Source organism: Bipolaris victoriae (assembly GCF_000527765.1).
Source record: "Bipolaris victoriae FI3 unplaced genomic scaffold scaffold_9, whole genome shotgun sequence".
NCBI lineage: Eukaryota > Fungi > Ascomycota > Dothideomycetes > Pleosporales > Pleosporaceae > Bipolaris > Bipolaris victoriae.
The window spans coordinates 302112-328359 of NW_014575383.1; the positions used below are offsets into that span (position 1 = coordinate 302112).

The following is a 26248-nucleotide window of genomic DNA, read 5'->3' on the forward strand; positions in this document are numbered from 1 at the left end:
TTAACATATGGTACATGTTCAGTCAGTCGGGTGCATTGTAGCACCTCATGTGACTTCTTCTTCATCCACATCCTCACCTAGCATTGCTCACCCCGAATCCGGCTCACTACCTGACAGCGACAAGTCGAATTTGCTATCAAACGCCCCATTCATATGCGTAGATCGATTCTCCGCAATCCACGCCTCGACATCGTTCAGCGCCTTGATCGGGTCACCGCGGCAGCCCTGAAGAAAGTTTTGTACTTGAGCCGGAGAAACTGTTCACACGTTAGTTTCTTATCTTACTAGTACGAACTTTCCACTTAATCTACAAAACATACAAACGTTCGACGGCACCTTGTCCGCAAACTCATCCGCCCACTGCTCAATCTGCGCCGGAGTAAACCCGGAGTTGTATGCCATGGCGGATCGCCCTATCAGACGCTTGAAGATGCTCCTTCCGGCACTCTTTGTCATATTTCCGAAATAAACTTTTTTGTCTATACGACCGGGGCGGGTGAGGGCAGCGTCGAGGGCGCCGGGGTCGTTGGATGTCATGATGAGTAGTCGGCCTTCTTGCGAAGCATTGCCGTCGATGGCGTTTAAAAGGCCGCTTAGAGTGACTAGGTTGCGAGTGGACGAAGTTGATGTGGGACGTTTTCGAGGTAGCAGTTCCTCAAAGGCTTCTATTTCGAGGATGTCGTTCGGGATATAGCGATGCATTCGCTCTTCGCGTGCTGCTCTTCGCGAAGTTGTAGTTTCACGGCCGATACCTGCGGAATCTATGTCTTCAATGACCACAATGCATTTGCGTGGAAGTCCCAAGAAGAGACGATGGAGAGCATCATCGCTGATGGTACCGTTCGATAGGCTAATGTGGTAAATGTCGCATCTAAGATGGCCTGCGAGTGCAGCGCTGAAAGAGCTCTTGCCAGTGCCGGGGGGTCCGTGGAAGAGATATCCACGTCGGTAAGGAATACCGCAGTCGGCGAAAAAGGCGCGCCTATAACTCTGTAAGTATGAAACTTGGATCTGGTTCGCATGATCAAAACATGGGTTTAGATACGGGCGTGTGGCGTGGCATAATCCAAACTTACGACTCATCACTATAGTAGTACTCGGCGTCTCGAACGATATCGGATTTGACGTCTTCGTCCATGTCGATGGTGTCGAGTTTGCGGACGGCCTTGGATACAGACTGCCTGCGAAAGGTGAACAATGGTGGCCTGGGAATGATCGGTGTGTCGAACGTACCAGCCGCCCCCGTAAGGATCGTTGCGGCTAACGCCTGCAAAGTAAACTGTAGTAGTGCCAGTAAGGTGCTTCAACTTGAAGTCATGACACATTTCCACAAAGTTTTGTAGTGGCTTGAGACTCCACCCTGGAGTTGTGAGGGTAATGGCATTTTGAAATTGGCTGTTATCGTGAATTGTATTGGCGGACGTCAATGCATTGTTCCGAAGGCTCTGGACACCCCGACGGGAAAAGAAAAATGGGCGAAAGCCGATCCAGAAGAGTCGTGTACCAATTGGTGAGAGGCAAAAGATACCGTCATCCTTCTTGTGTGTTGCCGCTCCCGGAGGAGAAGGCATCATTACAAGGGGAAATGCTTGATGAGAATCATGCATACCACCAGTGGCGAGCATAGCGCTTCGTGAGTGACTTTTTGGGATAACTTCTGAGCCTATCCAAGCGAGTATCTCTTTTGCGACAGGATCAGCTTCTGAGATAGTGACTTGTACAGTACACATCCACATACAAAAGTCTTTTAAATATGTGTAAGCTGGGTATAAGGCTTGGTATAGACCAACTAGAGCAAGTATTCTCTCCACTTCACCCATGCCACTAGGTTTAAGGCGGTACAGCAAGCGCTGGATGAGCTCTAATATCGGGAATTGGCCGGTTGCAGCGCGCTTGAGATGACGCGGGACATATCCAGGAGTATCTAGTGGTTCAGGCCAGATCTGATCATGTGATCTGAACGCAAAGGAAGAAGGAACGTTCCATTCATGAGAAGGCGAAGATATCCGGGGCTCCATGGTGGCCCGGCCGTAAGCGAAATTTTCACGAAAGCTTTCTTGTCGAAGAAAATGATGAGCGCTGCATGGGTGTGTGCTCCAGGATATATGTGCAGCAGATATGAACTGCCGGGAAGGTGAATGTACGTATATGGCAAGCAGCGAATGTTGATAGCGATAGACAGCAGTTTACGATATGCCAGTAATGTATGACAACGGGCGCAGCGAAAACTGGAGAAGGACGCAACCAAACAGATGAGAACTCCTGGCCAAAATGGCTGTCTACCAACGGCGTGGCTGACAATTGATTGGATGGCTCTGACGCGAGAGCTGGAGGCAAAGAGTGCAAAGCGTCTGAACTGCAATATTCTCCGTGGCCCGATAGGGAAAGAGCATAGACCACGCTAGAGTCCACCCTAATCCCAATTGAGCTGTGGTGGGCTGTTTACACAGGTACGTCATAAACCAAAAACACCAAGCGAACTGTTACGCCATTCTGCGGTGTTGAGTCTGACTTTTCCTCTGCACTCTCAGCTTTCGAAAAGGTTGTATACCCACAATTTCACTTGACAATCTAAGCAGCACGGAAAATCAAGCACAACTATTCACCATGCCTGCCAAAGCTAGCACGGATGATCTCCATGTCGCGAAGCTCTTTTCCGTCAAGGGCTACGTGTGCGTAGTCACTGGAGGGGGTTCTGGAATCGGATTGATGGCTGCTCAAGCATTGGCCGCCAATGGTGCAAAGGTATGTCTCCATCATAACGTACGTATGTGAGCATATCTGACGATCGAGTCAAGGTGTACATTACTGGTCGTCGTCAAGAAGGTAAGAGAAGGCTTGTTCAAGATGTCGCGATATCAGACCTCTCAGCTGACTCAATGAACAGCGCTTGAAACGGCAGCCAAGTCACATAACCCCGATGAAGGTGGCCAGATAATACCACTCTCACCTTGTGACGTGACGAAGAAGGACGATCTAGAGCGAATGTACCAGGAGCTAGCATCCAAGGAAAAGTACATCAACCTGCTCGTAGCGTCTGCTGGAGTTTCTGGCGAAAAGGCGATCCCAGACGCGGAGAAGGCGACAGACATGAAGAAGAAGCTGTTTGACAACGAGACTTTCGAAGGCTGGGCCGACACGTACACGACAGACGTGACTGCTGTGTACTTTTCTACCGTTGTTCTGCTACCACTGTTGCAGGCTGGGACCGAAACTCACGGGCACTTGTCTGCATCGGTGATTGTGATTAGTTCAATGTCCGGCATCATCAAGGACGCGCAGGGCCATTTCAGCTACAACGCGGCCAAGGGTGGGACGGTGCACTTGAGCAAGCTCATGTCGGCCGAGTTCCAGAAGCTTCGGATTCGGGTGAACAGCATTGCACCAGGTTACTTCCCGTCTGAGATGACAGCCAAGGAGAGTGACGAGCAGCAGAAGAGTGACTTGCCAGACGAGAAGATCCAGGAGAAGGGCCACGTTCCACACGGACGGGCCGGGAGCGATGCAGAAATGGCGCAGGCGGTCATTTTCTTTACCAAGAATTCATATGTCAACGGGCAGATTCTGGCGGTTGATGGTGGCGTGCTCAACGTTGTTAGCTCTTGAGGCAGGGGCCAGGATACAAGGACAAGGGGCTGGGGTGACTCGGAGCCAGTGTGAAGCGTTGGATGGCAGGTGCATATGCGCGTGTACGAGTCGGCTAGCTGGCGTATTACGTGATTCGCGTTAGTGTAGGGCAGAAGCATGGGAGAGAGACAGTCGAGTAATACAGAGGTTGACCAGACATGTTTGGGTCGTGTGTGTGTTTGGTGGGACAAAGTTTCCTGTTTGGTGCAGATTGGCACTGGCAGACGGGTGGCCAAAGCAAAAGTCATGGTTCCCCACATTCCCCGCGATAAGGCCAAGGTTGACGGCGATATGATAACACATGGCTGACGAGAGCGAGGTGCTATGGTTGGACGCGACAATGATGGGCAATGTACCGAGAGGACAAAACACCATGTGAGGCAGCTGATGTGTATGTACCTGCGCCTGTAAGCATGCACACGTGTGCTGTGTGTGGGTAAGTATGTATGTATGTACGTAGGTACATGAACGGTGAGCACAAGCACGTGAAGACGCGTGGACAAGGTTGCGAGCCCTGCCCTGCAGACGGCCAAAAGGAAAGATGCAGTAGGGGAAACGAGCAGAAGAAAACAAGACAGAGGTGGTGAATGGGCGGGTTGGGCATGTACCAATTGGGCAGAGACGGGCAAAGCAGGTAATATGTAATTAAGTGGACGGCGGGCGAGTAGCACAAGCGAAGTGGGCGCATGTGCTGCTGGGGGGGGGCATGCAGTCGAGTGGGTAGCGGTCTGGTCTGGCTGGGCTGGGTAGGCTGGGTAGGCGGGCACAGCGCAGCACAGCACAGCACACGGCGTCAATGGAGCGGTGGAAGGAAGGAAGACATTCCACCCTTGCCTTCCCTCATCCTCGCCCTCTCTCTCGTCTGCCCGACGCCAATCTCAACCTCATTCCTCGCCCTCGCCCTCGCCCTCGCCCTCGCCCTCCGCCCCATGACGCCGCCCTCGCACTGCGCCCGTGCCTAGCCACTTTTCACAGAGCCGGCCGACCCAGCGCAGCCACGACAGCCGTCTCTGGCAGGCGGCAGCGGCCCTTGGGATTCGCTGGCCAGGCTTGGAGCGTGTTTCGCGGCCAGGATCCCCAACTGATAATTGCTCTTTCACGGCCAGGGCGTGCGACGGACCCCGCCAACAAACCACGCCGAGCGGCGCATGGACGAACAACACCCGCAGCCGTAGTAGCAGCAAGAGTAGGCCTCGTCGGGACCTGAATGCAAACGCCCGCCGACGGCTCTTCCTGTTCCTGACGCCGTTACGGTTACTGCGGTTGTCATTGTCATTGTCGTTGTTGTTGTTGCTGTTCCTCTGCTGCTGCTGCTGCGCCCGCCGTTTCTGCTGCAGCTGGCTCGAGGATATGCACACCGCAGCGAGCCACGCACCGCCGCCCTACCTCGACCACGACTCCTGCTAATCCCGTGACAAGCCGCCCACGGACTTGACGCGGACATAAGAAAAGGCCGTCACCAGCTGCTGGCACTGGGACCACGGCCGCCCAAAGCCATTATGGTCTCACATCCTCAAAGGCCCTCGCATGCGCCCTCCAACTCGCGCTCCTCACATCCCTCGTCCACCACGCCCGGGGGCCACTCCAAGAAGCCCTCGTCATCCTCCTCGTCCAATCACAATGGCCATGCTCGCGACCGCGACCGCGACCAGCGCCCAAGCAGAGAAGGCACTGCCCAAAAAGCCGCCCAAGATGTCGCCGGCCTCAAGGACTACCAGCTGGGCGACTGCTTGGGCAAGGGCGCCTTTGGCAGTGTCTACCGCGCCCTCAATTGGGGCACTGGCGAGACGGTCGCCATCAAGCAAGTCCGCCTCGAAAACCTGGGCGCTGCAGATCTCAAGAACATGGAGATGGAAATTGACCTGCTCAAGAACCTTAACCACCCCAACATTGTCAAGTACCACGGCTTCGTGAGGAGTTCAGAGAGCTTGTACATTATTCTAGAGTGAGCATTGCCCGAATTGCTGCCTTTGCGCTGTGCCAAGTGCTAACATGTCCAGGTACTGCGAAAATGGTTCGTTGCACAGCATCTGCAAAAACTTTGGAAAATTCCCCGAGAACCTCGTCGCGCTCTACATGTCCCAGGTCCTGCACGGACTCCTCTACCTACACGAGCAGGGTGTCATACACCGAGACATCAAGGGCGCCAATATTCTAACAACAAAAGAGGGCTTGGTCAAACTGGCCGATTTCGGTGTAGCAACAAAGCAGTCGGGTCTAGACCAGTCGAGCGTTGTGGGCACGCCCTACTGGATGGCCCCAGAAGTCATTGAACTCTCCGGCGCCACCACTTCGTCAGACATATGGAGCCTGGGATGTACCGTCATCGAGTTGATAGAGGGAAAGCCGCCGTACCACAAACTACAGCCCATGCAGGCCCTATTCAGAATCGTCAATGACGAACACCCGCCGATCCCTGGCAGCGCGTCTCCAGTTAGTAAACCCTTTGCCGTCCCTGTTACCCTGAAACGCCCAGCGTGCTAACCCTTGCAGCTTCTGCGTGAATTTCTCATGGAGTGCTTCCAGAAGAACCCCACACTCCGCATCTCTGCCAAACGTCTTCTCAAGCACCCGTGGATCCTCAGCGCCAAGCGCACTGTCCCGGCGGTACCCACAAAACCTACCGAATACCAAGAAGCTGTCAAGTCCGTGCAAGAGTGGAACGAAGCTCTAAAGTCGCCCAATTCGCTGCGTAGGACTTCTCGCCTTTCTGGTGTACATAGGTCCTCCCCTTCAGCAGCAAATGGTCCTGGCGCAGTCTCTCGCAGGGCAGCGGTCAATGTCAACCTCAACATATCAAAGCACAGGCCTACCGCAGAATCGTTCCGCTCTCCCGAGTTAGATCACGACGATAACTGGGACAAGGATTTTGCTGAAAGCATATCTCCCCGTGCCCTACAGATGCCGCATCTTAAGCCCCAAGATAACTTTGGTGGTCTGTTCTCGGGCGACAGGCTGAAAGCCTTTGCTAGTTTCGAGTCGGTCACTGAAACGGCGGATTTTGGAGACGGAGAGGCTACGGTCAAGAGCCCAAAGAGCATGCAACAGTACCAAAGTCTTCCAAAAGTGCCAGGCCAGAGAGCAAGCGAAAGATCAAACAGAACAAGCGCAAAATCTAGCAGCACTGGCCGATCTTCAAGGTCGGCATCGAGTGCCACAGATTCAGAGTTTGAGGACAGACACGAGGTACAGCCAAGAACGGCATTCCTTCGGGCAACACCACGGTCTACACAGCCTTTAAGGCCAAGGACCGCAGCCCCAGCGCGGCCCAGCCAGCTCTTCCGTGAAGATACTATTGAGGATTATTCGGATCTTATGCCAGCTGACGAGAATGCCTTTGCACGAAAATTGGCGTCAATGCAGTACGCTCAGCCGCCGGCTGTGCAGCCCAAGCAAGCAACCGCTGCCAACAACTTGCCGTCTGATAATTTTTCTCCCCGACTCTTCCACCCAAGCGACTTGAGGGCAGGTCCAAAGTCAACACGAGACTTGAAGTCAAGTGGAAACATTCACCAACGATCATCGAGCTCAACGTCGAATCGCAAGCTGCACCGGACACAATCTGAAATTGAAATTCAAAAGTATGCCGAAGACGAAGGAGATGACTTCTCAGACGTTTTTGGCGACATCAAAGGTCGTCTTGCTAACCCTACTCGAGCCGAAAGCGACAGCGGCAGTGAACACAGCAGTCTTGCCATGATTACATCGAAGATGGCAAGTTCGTTCACCATTGCCGACGAAGATGATCTTGATCCATTTGCCAACCTGGATGAAGGCCTCGACAACATCAACCTGGAGAACAACGTTGCCCGCGACCGGGATGATCGACTGACGAAGATGACAGAAGGCCTCGTCGGGTGCTTGAAGATCAGCCAACCAGACGATGAACTTCTGGAGATTGCAGACCAACTGTTGCAAGTACTGCATGAATCACCAGACAAACGGTCAATCATCCTGCGAAGCCATGGTATGCTGCCCATCTTGGAAATCCTCGGGACCCGGCCACACAACGAAGTAGTTCTGCCCCTTCTGAAGATCATCAACCTCATTATCCTGGAAGATGCCGAGTCGCAAGAGAGTTTGTCTTTCCTCGGAGGAATCCCAACAATCTGCCACTTTGCCTCCAAGAAGTTCCCAAGTGACATTCGGAAAGAGGCTGCGGCTTTTGTGCGACAAATGTACCAGACAAGCACTCTGACATTGCAAATGTTCATTGGATGTGGAGGTATTAATGTGCTTGTCGAATTTCTGGAAGAGGACATCGACGCTGAACGCGACCTGGTACTCATTGGTGTCAATGGTGTTTATGGTGTGTTTGAACTGCAAGGGCCAACGCCAAAGAATGACTTTTGCCGCATATTCTCAAGATCGAGCGTGCTGTACCCACTCAGTTTAGTCTTGAATCGTATGGTTGAGGAAGATGGCGAGGTTGCACGACTCATTGTGGGCAGAATTGTTCAGATCTTCCTCATCTTTTCACAGGCAGAGAGCCATGTCAAGGATCTTGTGGCGGATCGGATGATTCTAAAGCGTAAGTCATTCTCGTCAATGATCATTTGCAACACGACTAACAATCTCAGGCGTCCTCAAAGACCTTCGCAAAATGGCTCCACCACACCAAATTACGATGCTCAAGTTCATCAAGAATCTGAGCTCCCTCTCTTCTACCCACGAAGCCCTCCAAAACTCTAATGCCATCGACATCCTTATCGATCTGCTAAAGGCTACTCGACAAAAGGACGCATTGAGCCGCAGCCAGAGTCGATCTACATTCGACCCCAAGCGGCTACCGCCTTTCCACCGCGAAATCTCGAATCAGATCCTCAACACAATGTACAACTTGTGTCGGCACAATAAGAGCAGACAAGAGGAGGCTGCCTTGTCCGACATCATTCCCTTACTCAAAGATGTCGTGCGTGAAGGCGGACCACTCAAGGAGTTTGCTTTGCCTGTGCTCCTGGAAATGGTCAACTCTGGCAAGGTAGCACGTAAGATGCTGTGGGATGCAAAGGGTCTTGCATTTTACGTATCACTGTTGGGTGACCGTAATTGGGCTGTGACTGCCCTGGATGCCATCTTCGTTTGGTACGTCTCATCCCATTGTACAATAGCTGCGTACAGTAGGCTAACAGTTATGCAGGCTTCAGGAAGAGACAGCTCGCGTCGAGCAATACCTCCTTTCTCCTCAATCGAACTTTACGGCTGCTGTCATCTCTGCATATACCTCCGCCGATCTGCCGCACTCGACGTTTGAGAACATGCTTGAACCTTTACAGAAGGTAGTCCGTTTATCGCCACCCATCGCTGCTTCGCTTGCCGTGCCAGAGATCTTCAGTCGGACTGAACAGAAGCTTGGTCATAAGGATGCTGTAACGCGTCTTAACTTTCTTCGTATTCTGCGCACAATTTGCGATGCAAAGGATGAAGGATGTTGGCTCGTGCGTGCTTTTGGCTGCTATGAGCGAATCACCTGGCTCATGGAACACGATGCTGCCGTGCTAGTGAGGCAAATGGCTGAAGAGCTTGTCCGAGCTTGCGATGAGGTAGAGCTCTCGGGCATCAACAAAGGCTCCAATGGCAAGCGGAGTCTCAGTCGCGCGTCTACCAATAACTTGAATTTACGGCGTCCTACTTCTTCAGCTGGTCGACGCGACGGCTCCGGCTCAAGTACAGGTTCTACTATGATTGGTAGCGGTATGGGCCTGACACCACCTACGCCGAATTCTCTCAAGAACACATTCATGCTGCCACCTATGAATGGCACACCTACATCATTGGGCAGTGGGCGCGATCGCATCACACGCTCTCAATCCTCGAATGGAATGTGGGATCTCGCCGAAGACCCCACCACCGTCCTTCCTCCATCTTCTGGTCGTTCTAAACCACCAGCTCTAGCACGAAGCTCCACTTCCTTTGCTGCTATTCCGGGTACACCTGCTGCAGCCCGCACACCATCTCGTCCACCGTCTCGTGACGCGGCGTCTTCGCTCGCTCGTATAGAAGCCAACAATTCCAACAGTAAATCCAACTCTCGCCTCCCTAAAGCCCGCCAAGGACGTCTCAGTGAAGCAGTGAATAGGAGACGACAAAGCACCGTTGGTGAAAATGACGCTCCCATGAACGGAACGCCAACCCCGACACCAACAAACGCTGCACCGCCTCTTCCGCGCCTTCAAATAGTAAGGCGTAGGAGAGAGACTAGTGGTGGGGAATTGAGTACCCCGGTGCGCAAAGCGACTGCGGATTAGAAGGCTGTTGTGGCTGGTGTCGACTTCCCAGCGAATGACTGCGGATACCTGACGCAAGTCCGAAGACGGAGGGGATGGACGGGTATTTAGAAACACAGCATGGCTAGTGTTTTAATCTGGTCATCCCGGCGAAACTGGGCATTTGGTTTCTCTCCTTGTGTATCTTTTTCTTTTTCCTTTTGTCCTAACATGCATACTGGCGCTAGGTGTTATCCAGACGCTGCCTCGGGCAAGCAAAATGGGGTTTTGTTGCAAAGCGGGGCGGCATTGTCATTTGGATTTTAGGCGGCTGGGCAAAGCATTGATATAGACGTCTTGCGAGCCTTGTTTCTTTTCCTATGTTCTGCATAGCCTAGGCGTTTTGCTGTCATTGGCTGGTTCCTCTGCAAAGGTCAGAGATGCGAGACAAGAATGTCTTCTTTCTTTTCTTCTCTCTTAACTCAACATCAAACATTGATGAGTTACAATGGTCATGTTACTGATATTGTATGCTATGGTGCGGTAGTATCGCGTATACCGACACGTGAATGGGTTCAAGACCGGAATAGGGGATTACATGCATAAGAGCCGAGCGGTGAAGAAAATGTGAAAGAAGTATTCGAACATGACTGGCATTACATTGACATTACTACATACAGATTCCTCCCTGCGTAAAGAGACAGGAGATACATCTCCAACCTCGCATAAATCATGATACATGAGCTTAGAAGCACTTACAGCTCCATCTCAATGAAGATACTGAATTACAAGACAACAAGCCCAGCAACAGCCGCAAACATCACAGCCCCAGACCCAGCAATCTTTGCCGCACCACCGGTAAACTGAGGTAGTCCAGGACCAGTGCTTGTAGCATTGGGCAGTCTAGCCGACGACGACGTAACCGAAGGAAGCGCCACACTCTGCGAAGCAGCCGTCCTCGTCGAAGAACTCGCTCTCGCCGACGACGGGGACGGTGACGGTTCCGCAGGCGTAGACGAAGGCGACACCACTGCGCCCGAAGATGTCTCTTCTTCTTCCTCCTCCTCTACCTCCGTAGGCGAAGGCGACGGCACAGCAACCGAGTCCGACACGCCCGTCGGCACCGCAATCGGCGTCGACGTCTCCGCCGAATCAGGGATAAGCGGGACATCGAGGCCGAGTTCTTTGGCACACTCCTCTGCGTTGAGGTTCTGGGGGCAGCAGTAGGTTGAGCCGCTGGCGTCGTGGGTGCAGTAGTCGCCTGCGCCGCATGCATCTATTCTCCCTGTTAGCTACTTCTCCCCTTTCCATACTAATCGTTCACTCAGAAGTAAAGGGGGTTTTTGACGAAGGAAAAGAGAAAGAAAAAGGGGGGGGGGATGTAAGAACGTACTTCCAGTCCCATCAGTACAACAATGCGTGCCATCGGTAGTAGAATGGCAACTCGTAAACGAGCCGTCGGTCGGGCACTCGACGTACTCTGCTCCGCACGCTTCCTGGCATGTATCACCGGGCATGTCGCAGTAGCCCGTGGTGGGGTAGTAGCCCTGGCGCTTTGCGATGGCGGAGCCGCGCTTGAGCATTGCTGCGAAGGTGGGTTTGCGGTGCGTGTGGGCGCGCGGGGCGAGGGCCAGCGAGGTGCTGGTGAGGAGGGTGAGGGTGAGGAGGGCGTGTGGGATGTGCATTTTTCTTTTTGGAAATAGTATATCTGAATGATATAAGAAGGGGTGGAGCGAGAAAAGATTGAGGGTTGATTGGGAGAGAGAGATAGAGGAAGGAGGAGGAGGAGGAGGAGTTGGCTTTGTAGAGATAGAGATGGAGAGAGAGGGTTTATATATCATGGGTTTGACTGTTTCTGATATCTTTAACTTGGTCCTTTCAGCTAATGGTACAGTGGCTATGGAAAGCTATGGTCCTCCTCTCCTCTTGGCTTGAGACGGTAACTTCCATCCTCTAGGCTCCCAAAGGTCCCACTCAGCCGCTTTCTCTCTCTCTCTTCGCCTACTTTTACTCTATCCTCGGATTTTGCTTGGCTTTGCTTGGCTTTGCTAACCAGGTATCCAGACCGGGGGGGTTTTTTTTTCGCTTTGTTTCTCCACCCTCTTGACGAGCGGGGATTGGTCACGTTTGCAGCACTGAGGGCTGTGGAATATGCATGTGTTGCTAGTAGTGTTGTTTTTAATTAACAGCTCATTGCTTTGGTTTCCTTCATCAATCAAATGAGAGCACATGGTAGGCAAGGAGGTTGGACGGGGGACGACAAGGCAGATTCTCTGCGGTGTGCGCTTCGCGTATATCGCTTTCTGGGCTTGTTTTGCTGGGAGCTGGAGGCGGTGGATGGGCTGGATGGACCAATCAGGGAGAAGTGTGGCTGAAAGACTGACGATGGGCCCTTGTTTAGGTAAGTTGGGCGGGTTGAAGTTGTTTTTTTCGTTGTTGTTCCTGCATGTGTGGAGAAGGAGGGCGGTGCTATATTTGTTAGAGCTGAGGTGCGGCTGGAGGTTGAGGAGATGTCGTAGCGTGAGGCTGATTGGTGCGTGGACTGTGAGGGAAATCTGGGGTAGGGATTTGTGGTCTAGGGATGGCTGTTAGAAACTATCTTTGGAGATGGAATTTCATCGAGCATTCAAAAATTTAGATAAAAGTTACTACGTATTTTGTGTACTCGTTTTTTTCTACAGCAAGAAATTCAAGCGCTTGTCTCGTCGATGAGTTGTCGTCGATTCAGGTAATAAAACTACAGAATTAGCGGTGTTTTGGCCCCCACAGCCACATCTCACCATCCCATCTCCACTAACCTGTATACACACTAGCCCCCTTAACTCCAGCGGTCAAGCTGAATGCATCACATGGCTACCGATTCCCCTGCGCTTCCACTTATCGCCTGACGATTCGTCGCCTACAATGCATACCACATTATTCAAGACGACCCAAACTGTGCTTCTCGTCTAATCGGTTATGCCTTTGCCAAAGTGCCTCAGGCGCCCGGTAGTGCGTCCAGCCGCGTCCGCGGGCCAATCCCAACGGAAAAAGTGTCGCATGTGCAACCATCTCGACCCAAGAGGCCACGCCAACTCCGTCTACGAAACTGAGGCTGTGAAAGAGCCTCGCGCGAGTTTGAGCCTTGTGCTGGATGCGTTGAACCTTGCAAAGGTCAAGGAAAGTGGATGTAGATTTTGCTATGTTTTGGTCCTTGTGCTAGATGCTTTCTTCAGTGGGTGGAGAAGTGCGAGGGCTAGAGTACATGTTGATATCAAAGAGAAGGCTACGGTTAAGATTACGCTTGGTGGGGAGCGCTGGAAGGATGAGATTTCGGAGATTTATGCTGCACCAGGTAGGCTACTCTTTTCCATGGCGGATGTCGCGCTTTTGCATAACACGCTTGATTTCTTCTTGAGGACTTTGCATTAGCAAGTATTCGGCTGTGCACATACGCGAGTTGGTACTATCTAACGACCTGCAGCGACACGTCCTCCATGGCCTACTCTAGGCTTTGCCCATCACATACCGGTCAACTCGGGATCTGATGACACTTTCAACTTTATTCGACGTTGTATTACAGGTTGCATCGGGAACCCAAAACATACAGCATGCAAGTTTCCTTGTCCTTCGGCCTTGTCCCCTCCCAAGCGTCTCCTCGACGTAGGCAAAAGTTCTTCGCCAATCAGGCTGATTGACACACAATGCAAGAACTTTCAGTATGCTGCTCTGTCGCATTGCTGGGGATCTTCCCAGCCGCTCGTTTCAACGAAAGAGACGTGGCCTAAAATGTCGGTCAACATCTCCTTTGATACCCTCCCGCCCCTATTCCAAGACGCAATCATCATCACCCGTCAGCTTGGCTTGCGCTACTTGTGGATCGATAGCCTTTGCATCATCCAAGATTCAATTCGAGACTGGGAGACTGAGTCGGCGAAGATGGGAAGCATCTACCAAAACAGCTACATCACTATAGCTGCAACGCAGTCTGCCAACAGTAGTGTAAGATGCTTGGTCGAAAGGCGGAAGCCCGTTAAGATTCCCTATAACAACACCACTGGAAAACAATTTGCACTAAGAGCGAGGAAAATACTAGATCACCACCCGAGCCATGCCCCTGGCGGAGGTCCTGCGAAGCCAGTCGGCCCACTCACATCGCGTGCTTGGGGGCTACAGGAGCACGTTCTTAGCACAAGGATACTACACTACACCGCAACAGAATTGCTGTTCGAGTGCAAAACTTCGTATCGCTGCGAATGCATGCCGGAACGCAGGGCCTACCCCACCACCCCCTCGCTGATTCCCAAAGCCGTTGCCAGCAAGAAAATAGACGCCGTGTGGCAGGCGTGGCAACGTGTCGTCGAGCACTACACTGCACGTCATCTTACCGTCGCCACAGACAAATTACCCGCAATCTCTGGTATCGCGAGTAAGATCAGAAAGGCAACACATTCCGAATATCTCGCCGGACTATGGAAACACAACTTGGCTTCTGACATGCTATGGCATGCCAATCGGTCAAATACTGCTTGTCCAGATAACTTTGCGCCAGATAATTGGCGCGCCCCTTCTTTCTCATGGGCGAGCTTGGATGTGCCGGTCACATATACGTTGCTGGATGAAGAGGAGCGCGAAACATTCAAATCCATGGTCACCATTGTCGACTGCAAGGTTACTCCTACTGGGCTCAATCCGCTGGGTGCCATCTCTAGCGCTTCTCTTACTCTGCGAGGCCCCACCATATCTTGCATGTTATCTGCGAAGAAGAATCGCGGGGCGTGGGAGTATAGTCTTGTGATCAAGGGTACGAGTACCATTCGCATGACACATGACTGCTTACTCTCCGAAGCGAAGTTTGAGAATAGTGATGGAGAAAAGCAACTGACGGTTCGTCGAGCGCTGGCTACTGATACCGTATCTCGGTTTGAGGCGACAGTCATGTGCTTGGGCATTGCTCGGTACGACAACGTTGTTGCGGGTCTTGTGCTCGGGATGTCGGCTGAGCATTCTCCAGCGTGGGAGCGACTCGGCACTTTTGCAGCAGGCACGGAAGCGATTGAGAAGTGCGAAGAGATGGATCTGGTTCTTGTTTGAGGCCGATCAGTGCCAGGGGGTCGAGTTTCTATTTTCGGTGTTTTGATCAACAGTTCTCTCTGACATCATGTGTTTTAGCGTTCCAGACTTGAGGATTTGACTACGGTAGAATGATCTGCGTATTAATGAATATCTGGCATCAAGTGTATCTGCTGGCAGGTAGAATTTGGCAGGATCGAGGAAATCGTGGGGTGTGTACAGTGTTAATGGATCGACAAATCTCGATGTCGAGGATGGGAAGTGGGCTCTTCTTTATAGCGTATGACGCGCATATACTAGAAGCATGGTTGTTATATTACCGTCTATTAAACCCTACATACAAACTTCGACCGAATATCAAAATAGGACAAGCGGTACGTGTGTTGTTGGGACTACGCATCGTGGCATTGAAACAAATGAGAGCGAACTTGAGATTACCTACCCTGAGTCGCTGACATGACGCAATTCACCAGGGCATCATCATCGTATTCGTCAATTCGAGACACACCCGGGGTACTAAACATTAACAACTATTGCTTAAGCAGATCATGCCAGTTTTCGGATGCGTCGGATTTAACCGCACGTCAATGAGGTTACTCGCTGATCTTTCAAACGCGTGGGTAAGTTTAGTGAGAAGGGCATATCGTTTGAAGTACCCGCTACGGCATCGTCTCCACGTTTGTATGAAGCGGATACGGTATGAGTACTAAGATCCAATACCTTAGTAGTGAGCTGCCTAGAATCCAGCCTGGTGGTCTACCTAAATCCCTGCGTCAATAATTCTGAACATGACGCTGAAATGTGCACGCTGACGCGGCTCAACAACTAGCTCTGTGAGATGTCTGCATACACTGGGACTGGAAGCCCTAAACGTATTGATTCTAATTTTGATAGTGATAGTCTTTGTCCAGGCAAGCAGCCTTTTCCTCTTTTGCCCTGGCAGTCATCAATGTCAACGTCAACCTCGCCTGGCAAGTGACCGCACGGTGAGCACTGCCTCACAAGGATAAGCCGAGATCCATTGCCTCGAACGACGATGCGCATGCCAAAACAAAGCTGGTGCCTGGTCGCGCAGCCCGTCAAGCAAGGTTGGGTCCAACGTCTTAGCACGATGGGGTCGTGGTTGACCGTACTAACTAGAATGACTTTTTTGTCGCTCAAAGAAACTTGAAATCTCTAGTAGTAAGTAAGCAAACTCTCTTGTAATCGGCATTTCATACGTTAGCTCGCATCCACAGGCAGTGTCCCCGCTTCCCCCTTTCTCCCAATCATTGTTCTCGACCTCATCAGCCCGTCTAGAATGTACCATTTGTAAAATCTTTCGATATCCCCTTGATACTTGGTTCATCTGCGGAGCTCTTGATTCGTGTGTGCCAAGCGCCATAGTAATTACGGGCCTGGGTCCTGGCACCCTCCCGTCTTTGGGCTGACTCGCAAGACGAATAGCAAGCTCAAGGACAACAACGGTTGGATGATGCCGTTTGTCAATAGAGTTAGGCCTTAACTATGCAAATAATCGTTTGTCTCTATAGAGTTCTATGAGGCAATGATGCTTTCATCTGGCATATGCAGGGCGGAGGCAAGATGCACGTTGCAGAGGTGAATTCGCAACCACAGGAGTCGTCACGTTTCTGCGATGAGCAAATAGGATCCCAGCAAAGATTAAGAAGTCTGCAGGCGACGTTTCAGTGCTGCGTGATGTTATCGATTATCGCAAAAGACGAACAAACAGTAAGTTTTCCTTGGTGTATTGTCGTCGTTCTAGATGATGTTGTACGTGCTATCCTCCTATTTAGGTACAAGCGCGCCGATCCTCGACTAGCGTGCCTTTGGGCGAAACACTTCGAAACGCCCGCATCTACGCTTGTTGTGCCACGGTCCACGGCTTAGACACTCCATCCACGCAAATAGGACGAAAAACGGGTCCATTTGCCCCATGGCTCATTGCATCATGCTAGTCCCCGAGATGATTTGCTTTTGGCGCCGTTTTGCTGGGCGGTTGGCCTGAGACCCCAGTGTAGACGCCTCGTTTCACAGGCCGAGTGTTTATATAGAAGAATAGCCTTCAACGAGCGGTGGTGCTTTACCGCCCGACACGAAAAAGTTCTGGCAGGTTTGTTCGGTTTCTCACATCGTCCATTTTTTGTCTTTTTTTGACCTGTGTTCGCTGGTCGTTCGTTCGTTTCGTCACTCGTTTACAAATACAATCTATTCTAGCACAATGCTACACTCGGTTTTTCTTCTTTCTCTGCTTTCGAGCACGGCCTTTGCTGAGCTTTCGAAAAGCAACTTGAAGACTTATGTTGGAAGCCTAGAGCTTTCGATTCCTTTCTCGCCAATCAAGGATGACTACCGCACTGGACTGCCACACCACCACCGCACGCCTTTTGCGGTCTCACCGGATGGAAAGTCGGCATATCTCGCATACCTTGGGGCGTCAGGAAAGGGAGTTCATGTACAGAAGGTTGATCCTGTTACCTTCAAGGCTGTCGGAGATGCTGTGACGGTGAGTTGCGCAAAGGAAGCCGGCGGTTTGGTCGCTCATAATGACGGATTCGCCCTTCTTACCAACGAACCTATGGACGTCGGAACACAAAAAGCACCTCCTAAAAGAGATCCGGTAGCTGTACTATACCGTTGGACTCGTGGCAAGCGGGTCTTTAAGAGATTCCTTGGTGGCCCAGACAATGTCGGTGAGGCAGGCGCAACATGTTCACCATATCTGAATGGTGATCTTGCTTATTCCCAGGAAACTGGCATGTATGGAGCCTATTTTGTTGTCGCTAGTTACGATGGCCCTGCACAGGGTCACTTTGGCGATTCTATGCAATACATCAGCGACAACGGCACTATTGAGAAGATTGAGGGCGCGACTAAAAACTGGGGCTGCTCCTTCAACACTGGCATTGCACTCGAGGCTTCTGCCTCGGCACCCTTTGCTAGTGTTTGCGCTGACGACCAGGGCGGAATTTGGCTTAACACAGGTGGTACTGGAATGGAAAAGACTGGTGTGAAGGTCTCAAACGAATACGCGAGGAACGGTGCTTCAAACGAGCCCATGGGAGGCATCTCTGGATCCTACAGCAGTCTTACCCGCTTCATCAACAAGGACTCGTACATCTTCACCTGGGTGTCACGCGGCTCCAAAGATTTGACCGAGAACAAGCAACTGGGCGCAGGATACACGACCTCCTCATACCGTACCAAGAACCGTAACGTCGCTATCGCTACCTTCTCCGACAAGAAGACCATGGTCGGCAAGCAAGCCACTAACCAGCCTGGACCCGACGGCGACTCGCACGTTAACTGGATCACAACCGGTTCTTCTGATTGTCAGAATGCCCGCGTAGCCACTTTTGATGGTTCCAACGCACTCGTCACATGGGAGGAGATTGCTGAGCCAACTTGCAACTTCCCAGCTATGGGCTGTGAGGGTGAATTCTCAGGCACTTACTTCCAGCTTGTCAAGGATGGCAAGAAGGTTGGAGAGCCGGTCAAGTCTATGGATGTGTATGTTGCCGGAGACATGGTCACCATGCCCGATGGCCGTATCTGCTGGCCTTATGTTGATATGAACTGGTCCCTCAATGGTCCTGTTGCTGACCGAAAGACGACCAATGCCATCAGCTTCGCATGCATGTCATCTTGCCAAGGCAAAGCTTCTACACCATCCAATTCAGATGCACCACTCAAGCCCTCTTCGCCATCGAAGCCTGTCTCGTCACCTGAGCCTGCTGAGCCATACAAGCCCGCTGAGCCATACCAGCCTGCTGAACCACCCAAGCCTTCGGAACCATCCACCCCTGCTGAACCATCTAAGCCATCTTCACCTACCCCACCACCAGCGTACAACACTCCCTCAGCTCCAGCCCCCGCACCCCCCGCGGCTTCAACACCAGCTCACCACAACGCCCCACCAGTCCCCACACTCTCTTTCTCTCTCTTCAACCCGGACTCCACCCCACCACCAGCCCCCAAACCAACCCCATCGCCAATCCCAATCAACGACAACAAACCCCGCCCTTACGAATCCGTCTACGTCCCCGCCTCCCTCTCTTTCGACCCCATCATGGCCCCAGCCTTCACTCACGTCCTCCCGGGTCTACCCGGTGAATTCACAAACGGGCCCGTGTACTCGACTACCAACACACCTGCTGCGCCTACGGGATCCGCGGTACCGTGTTCGGGTGCTGGTTCTGGTGCTGGTGGGTCGTATGGGGGTTCCTACGGGGGCTCCTATGGTGCAGGTGTGTATGGAGTTAAAGGAGGTTCGTATGGCAACCCGGGTGCCGATTCGCCGTGTACCTTGCGGACGGTTGTTAGGCCTTCTGCCAGCAGTGGGCCCTCGTATTAAAAACAAAAAAACAGGACCTGGAAATTGGGTAGTATGCCAGGAACCTTTTTGTTTAGGTGTTTAATCGTAATCAGGGGGGTTCTTTGGACACTCTCTTTCTTTGTCTGTTTTTGTACGAGCTTTTGTATACGATATCTTTCCTTCCTCCCTCTCTTTTATTTTCTACTTTTTTTTCCTTTTGTTGGAATGGGGGATAAGGCTGCGTTGAATACCCGTTGAGTGGGGATGGCTGGTTTTCTTCTTGGATATGCTAAAGATAATTTGAAATGCGATGAAAAACTGTTTAAGATCGTGTGTGCTTGTAGGATGTGTGCAAGTGATGTATTTATGATTCTTTTTGCTTAGATGATATGTCTAAGGGATTGAGTAGGCAAAGTCTCGGTGTTCATTCAAGACAGTCAATTAACGTATCCTCAAAACACTCATAATGAACCAGATACCAATATCATGAAACTCATAACATTCATAAGAGTTAGGAATGACTCGGGGGTATTACACAAGCGCTAGCGAAGTCAATGCCAACAAAACCACTCCAAACTCCTCGCTTTCACACATATCATAGCAGCTGGACGCCGTCGCTCCGACATCCAGCCAGTCTCATCCTTCCCAACCTCAAGTTGCATACACTCAAACATGGTCATGCCTGCCCAACTTCTTGCCCATCTTACCGAGCGTCTTCGCCTCGGCCTTCTTGATCTTAGCTAGTCGTGCCCTGTATGACTCGTCAGTCTTTTGCTCTCCCAGACAACCAGTAATATAGTATAAAAGAAAAGGAAAACTTACTCTTCAGCAGCCTCCCTCTCCAACCTAGCAACATGCTCGCGTGCCTCCCTAACCGCACTCCTCGCAACCGCCAACGCCCGATCCGCCTCTCGCTCTGCCGCCTCGGCATTCGCTAGACTCTGCTTTGCATTGACGATGCTGGGGTCTCCATGAGATGACTTGCTGAAGAAGCCAGAGGAAATGGTGTTGTTGTTTGATGTGCCGGAGCGCGAGGCCGAGCTGCTGTGGCGGTGGTGGTGCGTGGTTGTAGTAGCTGCGTGGGGAGAGGAGGAGCGACGACGAGAGAAGAGCCCGGATTTCTGAGTTGGAGCTGGGGCAGGGGGAGGCGAGGGCTCGCGGCGGGATCCGAAGAGTGGCATTTTTGGTAATATTATTTCCTTTGGGAGGTATTGCTAGACTTCTTGTATAGTGATTTTGGAGTAGGCTGGATAGGGATAGATTGCCTTTGTTGTTTATGGTAGAGGACTGAGAATAGATGGGGACGAGAAAGGAAAATTGGATATTCGCAATTGACTTCTTATATGCGATTCGCGCTTTCCACCCCGTCATATCGTCGTTGCTTCCCGTGTATGACCCCAATCTACCATCCCGTTGTGCAGAGAAGCAGGGTTCAGGCTGGCGACATCGACGTCACAGCCCGCCCCAAAGAAGTTGTGATCAGCCAAAAAGGCCCGCTTACAGCACACATGCTGCGACCGCCACTATCGTCATCGCGCTGTGTGCCGCGCTCATTGCAAAACAACAGAAAAGGGGCGTGACGGTTTGATGCAGTATAGAGATGTTAGTTGGATGGTTTGTTAGCGTTGGTGTTGAATGTAAAGGTGGGTCAGAAACAGGGACATGTGCCGGATACAACGGCGAGAGACCCTTGACACCCCGGGTCTGAGAGTGGGCTAAAGAGCTTGATTGAACTTCATGAACAAGGTTTTGAAAGCATTTTGGTGCCGATATAGCCGTTATTGAGAAGGCAAGCTTGTTTGTTACACAGGCGAGGGCCATGGAAACGGCCCGATGGAAATCCTGTGGGTCAGGCGTGCACAGCGCCAAACTGGTGATGCAAGATGGAAACATGATACTTTGATAATGTTGTTATTCCTCTATAATGAACAGTGGTAAGCTGCCAGATTCTTGCGCTCGCGCGCCCATGTATACCATTTTTTTACTCGAGACGCCGCCCAATGCAACCGGTCCATGTTACGACAAAAGATCAGATTACCCACATTGCGCATGGTCACTTTGACCAACCACGAGCTTGCTCGTAGTCTTGAGGATGCTAATGACCATAACAGTGCATCCAAATGCCACTACAGCGCCAGCTACGTATGTCATTGTGCTTTTTTGCGACAGTTTGATGTAGCAGAGAGGTGGGAGAATGAATGCGAGCGCGCAAGCAGATGTTGCGCCAAACAACTCAAAAACAACGCCAATGTCGCAGGTGAGAAGGGAGAGCGTGAGAGCAGAAATCACAAGCGAACTAGTGAAGATTATGTGGCGGTTGGGGTTGTAGTGTTCATCGGGGAACCAGTAATTGTTCATTACTTCTCGGCAGACAAAAGCTTCCAGTGGAAGTGTGGTAAGCATGTTGAGGCCGAAGAACAGACGTGCAATGTTGACCATGAGATTATCGTTGGGGAAATTGTTGAGCACATTGCCGAGCGTCTTGTCACCAAAGGTCAGGTAACCTGACAGTGCCATGACAAGACATGCGACAAGGGATATGCCAGTGCTATAGTGTGTGACGCGGGAGAAACGATCGATAGTCGGCTTGCGCAGGGAGCCGTAGATGAGGAGGCTGTTGTGGTGGCAGACAAAAGCAAAAGCAATGACGCCTATGGACTCGAAGATGCCCGAGCGGATAATGAGGGAGCCGCGTAGTTGGCCCCTGGCCTCAGCAGGAACGCGGAAGGATTGTGTAACAACAGTCACAATAATGACGGTCATGCTGACCAAGGCGAAGCCACTGGCTTTGGCAAGCTGCAAACGGATTAGTGTGTGCATTCTCTTGCTCGGTAATGAAGCTACCTTTGAAATGTCACGGTAGAGCGACAGGGGAAACGATATGCCGAGAATGAGCAGAATCATGACAGCTCTTCTGTTGGTAAGTAGCCATAGGAAGGACATGTCTTCTAGAGAAGGAAACATTGAATCCAAAACCTTTGGTATCGTGTCACCGACAATAACGCAGAAGGCTACCATGCCGCCAAAGGCGCTGTATGCTGTCAATACATGTGCTTCCAGATATCACAGAACTGACGTACAAGAGCCATTGCGCGAGGGATATAGCCACGAGCCCGGATTTCCCAAAGCAGTGTTGTACCGTCGCCTGGAAAGAATCCGTCCCGCTGAGCTTCGAGTTTATGACAATGAGTCGAATTGTCCAGTCTACGATGATTGTGAGGCCGATGAGCAGAGCGGTTCCTGTCAACAGGCCGGCATTGCGGATAGCGTACGGTTGGCCAATGATACCAGCCCCTCTACTCCAGATTAGCCAGTGTTCTTTCATCCATTGTTCTCAGTGCATGCCTCACATTATACTGTTGGCCATATTCATGAATGCGCTTCGCATTCCGCTGCGTGGCCGTGCGCTCTCCAGGTGGTCTTCTGGGTTGAAGTTCTGCTCGGCCACCGTGACACTCGGCGCCTCGATACCAGTGAGCAGAGGCAGCCGCTGTGTCTCCTGCCCCTCTCCGTCATTCATGTAATCATCTCCGTCCAACTCTACCCAGTCGGCGCTGCCGTTTGCATGTCCATTCATGCTCCTCCTCGGCTCTTCGAAACGGACGCGGTTCGGGGTTCTCGGAGTGCCATCTGGGCGATGTTGTGCAAAGGACGATTGCCGCTTGATCCCGCCATTTGGACGTGACCCTGGGGGCGCTGGGGAGGTGGACGTAGCTCGCGACGATGAAGGCGATGGCGATAAATGTCGCGGACTTGGTTTGATTTCGGGTCCTAATTCAGAGTCACTGTCTGAAGGATGCTCATGCAGGAGCTTTTGGCTTTCGCTCATCGTGGCATTGTCAAAACTCGGGAGATTCGTACCTTTGGCCAGCGTGGAACCGTCATCCCCGACTTATTACATCGGTCTCAAGAACACGAGACCCCTGTCGGACCGCTAGTCTAGATTAGGAATAGTGCGTCCCTTCCCCGAACGCCCACCCGGACGAGCTGCGTCGGTCTTTCGTCCACAACCGGTACAGGATAGTACGTGCATCCATGTAGGCATCCAGTCTCGAATTAATATGCTATGCGACCTCAACTAGACTATAACTCGATGTCCTCTGTTTCATGTTCGAGAATACCCATATTCATGCCCCTATTTGTGGTCGACAGAATGGCGTCGCCTAAGTTGCATTTCTGAGTGTAGTGGGAAGTTCAGGAGATCCATATGGGCAATTTCATGTGTCTGAGACATATATAAAGTTATTCAAATCCTAGATTGCTTGACAGAATCTCAGATGGAAATCGCCAAAGATCATTGCCACTTATCTCTTTCATCAAAGCTCTGAGTAAGAACGACTCACACTGGAACGACCGAGACGTATCTTGAGGCCATGAGTAAAATGTACTTGAGGGTCTTTCGAGGCAAGTGCAAAAATCCGATATATTAACTGAACGGCTAGGTTCCGTTTGAACCCCTGCCCATCTGTCATCAAACCCGTCGAAGGTGTAAGACTGTTCTATTGTGCATACTCTACCGCTTACCCGAAAAGAGGCCCTCGCAACATAACACACAGTGTGCTGGGAGGGTTATTGTTTCCTAAAATTCATGAATCCAAGAGCAAGAATTCACTGTGGCACAGGAACCTCCTGTCGTACAGTGCTGGCCAGCATTGTGACTATTACAACGCACACAGATACTCCACAGTGCTCGCAAGAGCTCCCTTCTTATATCCTTCCAATTTTTGCCCACAAGATCTGCAAATCCGAGCCCAAAACTAAACTACTAACCCCAAATCCAACTCTGAACCAATTACACAAGAAGATGCCTTCCCTAACCAACCTCAAGCTCTTCAAGCACCCCAACCCCTACAAAACTGCCCAAATCCCTACTCGCGCTAGTCACCCAGATACCCAGGTGAAGCAATCTTCCACCCCAGTTATGCATGCTCCCGTCCAGGTCAAGTACGCTCTCACTCAATTCAAGCATGCTATCGCCCAGGACAAGCATGCTACCACCCTAGGAGTTCATCCATCTATTCATACGCCCACACCCATTTCTAAGAAGCTCGAAACCTCAGAGGACGACTTAGAGGACGAAGACGTGATGAATATGATCAAGCCTGACCCGGAGGAAGTAGGTGAACACTGGGATGAGATGGAAGATCTCACAGAAGACCGTGAGTGGACTGTTGAGCAGCTGATGGATGATGCACGTCCAGGACGTCGTCACGCTGCTTAGACGCCTGGTCTGATTCCGACAGCCATATGATTCAACTTCATCAAAATGCAGTAGGAACTACACTGTAAGGCAGGGACATACCATGAAGTTCTGACCGTCTCAGAGTAAAGACCATGCAGCCTGGAAGTTCTCAAGACAAAGACCATGTAGCTGACTTTCCCAGGCCAAAGAGAGTAGCATTGATCGTAGCACACCGTCTACCCCACACCCATCACTCATAGTAACGGTAAAAAAAATTAGAAAATCATTAACTATTATCTTATTCCAAACCACATGTACGTGATCAACCATTGACCATTCCTCAGTGCCCATGTCCCAGCGCCCAGCGCCTCGCTAAATGTCCCCCCAAAAACTCCCGCAATGCAAAACGCCCCAAACCAAACCTCAACTACTCGTTTGTTGCTTTAGTCTTCTTACTCATCCGTCGCATTCATCTTCCCCATCTCCACCCCCACCTCATCCGTACTCATTCTCTCCCCATTCGGCCCCCTCCGTCCACCCCCTACAAACCCCCACACACTGACCCCCGCAACAATCCATGCCGCAATGAGAAACGGCACCATAACTGCCCGTCCCGCCGTCTCAATCGAACACTGCTTAGCGTAGTCATCGCGAACCATGCCCGCGCCTTCGACGCTTTTGAGTGAGCAAGCCCAGGTTTCGAGGTCGAAAGTGCCGCGGTCGTAGCGGAAGACGGGGTCAGATGGGCTGGCGATGGTTGGAGTGGTGGAGGTAGAGTTGGCAGTGAGTTCGGAAATGTAGGTGGGGCGGTAGGTAGAGGAGTTTGTGTGGGTGGTGTAGATTGCGACGAGGGCGAAGAGGACAAGGATGGCGTTGACGATGTGGATGAACATTGTGTTGCGGCGGAAGGCATTCGATTGAGTCTTATGAGAACGTTAGCTATTTTTGGATGAGGTTTTTGGGGAAGGGTCAATGACGTACCCTTTTCCCGCTCTTCCAGTCGATGATTACGAGGGCTAAGTGGCCTGTGGCGAGGGAGAGGCTGATGGCTGCGATGATGATGGCGAGTTTGGTTGGTAGGGTGTGGAGCATTCGTGGTAAGGCGGCCATGATGATGTTTCCGTTCGTGCTGCTGGTGGTGTCTGGGTCGAATACGAAGCCGGTCATGCGGTTGTCTTCAACGAAACTGTATGTGATTGCCTTGAGCGTCATGACGAGTATGGCTGTGATGAAGAGAGCGAGGAGAGAGGCGCCATAGATTTTTCGTGCTATCCGGTGATGTGGACATGAGTTCGTATCGAATGGATGGTTGAACATGGGCGAGTCATCTTGTTTCCGAGGGAGTAGAGACTGGACTTTGGCGATTAATGGTGGCAGACTGAATTTGGACTTTTTTGTGTCGGCCATTTTCTGATCTTGACTCGTCGTTAAGGGTAACCCCTAAGGTCTACTTTTGGTCGGTCCGGTTGTAATGGCTCACTTCTGGAAAGAAATTTGAAGCAAGTCTTGCCGTGTGGCGACTATGTAGACATCAGTCGGCTACCAATCAGGTACTGCAGAATAAAAGGAATGAAAGATTGGGACGGCTCGGGAGACGGCATGCGATACGGTCAAGTTAGATATTATCCAAAATCCATCTGGAAAACAGAACAACACAAATGCCACGTCAGGCACCCGTGCCGTACCTCATGCTATCATTACCCTCTATTCGAGCTTAGCTGTCAATGCTGCTATGCCAGCATATGGCTGGTCTGAGGCCTCTGTCAAGGTGTTGCCTGAACGGTCTGGTATGCATCCGGCAATTTTTGTGTACTTGGTAATGCAATGACAGGTGTCAAACACTTGTTGTGGTTTTGTATTGGCTGT

The 26248-nt window shown here is 51.5% G+C and overlaps 11 protein-coding genes across 11 annotated transcripts; 6 read left to right on the forward strand and 5 right to left on the reverse strand.

Annotated features, from left to right (window-relative positions):
* Positions 1-87: 87 nt before the first annotated feature.
* Positions 88-2018, reverse strand: COCVIDRAFT_34200 (hypothetical protein; the record flags this gene model as incomplete). Its single annotated transcript, XM_014705380.1, has 4 exons — positions 88-257; positions 321-982; positions 1077-1181; positions 1234-2018. 4 exons carry the CDS (start codon positions 2016-2018, stop codon positions 88-90), a joined length of 1722 nt encoding a protein of 573 aa, XP_014560866.1.
* A 589-nt stretch (positions 2019-2607) lies between these two features.
* COCVIDRAFT_88204 (hypothetical protein) lies at positions 2608-3606 on the forward strand (the record flags this gene model as incomplete). The annotated part of the gene is made up of 3 exons (XM_014705381.1): positions 2608-2745; positions 2799-2826; positions 2888-3606. 3 exons carry the CDS (start codon positions 2608-2610, stop codon positions 3604-3606), a joined length of 885 nt encoding a protein of 294 aa, XP_014560867.1.
* A 1520-nt stretch (positions 3607-5126) lies between these two features.
* COCVIDRAFT_88120 (hypothetical protein) lies at positions 5127-9875 on the forward strand (the record flags this gene model as incomplete). Its single annotated transcript, XM_014705382.1, has 5 exons — positions 5127-5572; positions 5628-6060; positions 6121-8158; positions 8208-8716; positions 8760-9875. 5 exons carry the CDS (start codon positions 5127-5129, stop codon positions 9873-9875), a joined length of 4542 nt encoding a protein of 1513 aa, XP_014560868.1.
* Positions 9876-10618: 743 nt separating this feature from the next.
* Positions 10619-11416, reverse strand: COCVIDRAFT_88141 (hypothetical protein; the record flags this gene model as incomplete). Its single annotated transcript, XM_014705383.1, has 2 exons — positions 10619-11109; positions 11227-11416. 2 exons carry the CDS (start codon positions 11414-11416, stop codon positions 10619-10621), a joined length of 681 nt encoding a protein of 226 aa, XP_014560869.1.
* A 1375-nt stretch (positions 11417-12791) lies between these two features.
* On the forward strand, positions 12792-14906 carry COCVIDRAFT_34204 (hypothetical protein; the record flags this gene model as incomplete). Its single annotated transcript, XM_014705384.1, has 2 exons — positions 12792-13167; positions 13297-14906. 2 exons carry the CDS (start codon positions 12792-12794, stop codon positions 14904-14906), a joined length of 1986 nt encoding a protein of 661 aa, XP_014560870.1.
* A 1563-nt stretch (positions 14907-16469) lies between these two features.
* Positions 16470-18614, forward strand: COCVIDRAFT_34205 (hypothetical protein; the record flags this gene model as incomplete). The annotated part of the gene is made up of 3 exons (XM_014705385.1): positions 16470-16616; positions 17161-18524; positions 18566-18614. 3 exons carry the CDS (start codon positions 16470-16472, stop codon positions 18612-18614), a joined length of 1560 nt encoding a protein of 519 aa, XP_014560871.1.
* Positions 18615-18954: 340 nt separating this feature from the next.
* On the forward strand, positions 18955-19239 carry COCVIDRAFT_88109 (hypothetical protein; the record flags this gene model as incomplete). The annotated part of the gene is made up of 1 exon (XM_014705386.1): positions 18955-19239. One exon carries the CDS (start codon positions 18955-18957, stop codon positions 19237-19239), a length of 285 nt encoding a protein of 94 aa, XP_014560872.1.
* Positions 19240-19866: 627 nt separating this feature from the next.
* Positions 19867-20381, reverse strand: COCVIDRAFT_23131 (hypothetical protein; the record flags this gene model as incomplete). Its single annotated transcript, XM_014705274.1, has 2 exons — positions 19867-19951; positions 20023-20381. 2 exons carry the CDS (start codon positions 20379-20381, stop codon positions 19867-19869), a joined length of 444 nt encoding a protein of 147 aa, XP_014560760.1.
* An 853-nt stretch (positions 20382-21234) lies between these two features.
* On the reverse strand, positions 21235-23029 carry COCVIDRAFT_88497 (hypothetical protein; the record flags this gene model as incomplete). Its single annotated transcript, XM_014705387.1, has 4 exons — positions 21235-21996; positions 22045-22231; positions 22281-22496; positions 22551-23029. 4 exons carry the CDS (start codon positions 23027-23029, stop codon positions 21235-21237), a joined length of 1644 nt encoding a protein of 547 aa, XP_014560873.1.
* A 975-nt stretch (positions 23030-24004) lies between these two features.
* Positions 24005-24421, forward strand: COCVIDRAFT_88236 (hypothetical protein; the record flags this gene model as incomplete). Its single annotated transcript, XM_014705388.1, has 1 exon — positions 24005-24421. One exon carries the CDS (start codon positions 24005-24007, stop codon positions 24419-24421), a length of 417 nt encoding a protein of 138 aa, XP_014560874.1.
* A 413-nt stretch (positions 24422-24834) lies between these two features.
* COCVIDRAFT_12559 (hypothetical protein) lies at positions 24835-25789 on the reverse strand (the record flags this gene model as incomplete). The annotated part of the gene is made up of 2 exons (XM_014705253.1): positions 24835-25305; positions 25364-25789. The coding sequence occupies 2 exons, from the start codon at positions 25787-25789 to the stop codon at positions 24835-24837; spliced, it is 897 nt and encodes a 298-aa protein (XP_014560739.1).
* Between the last annotated feature and the right edge of the window lie 459 nt (positions 25790-26248).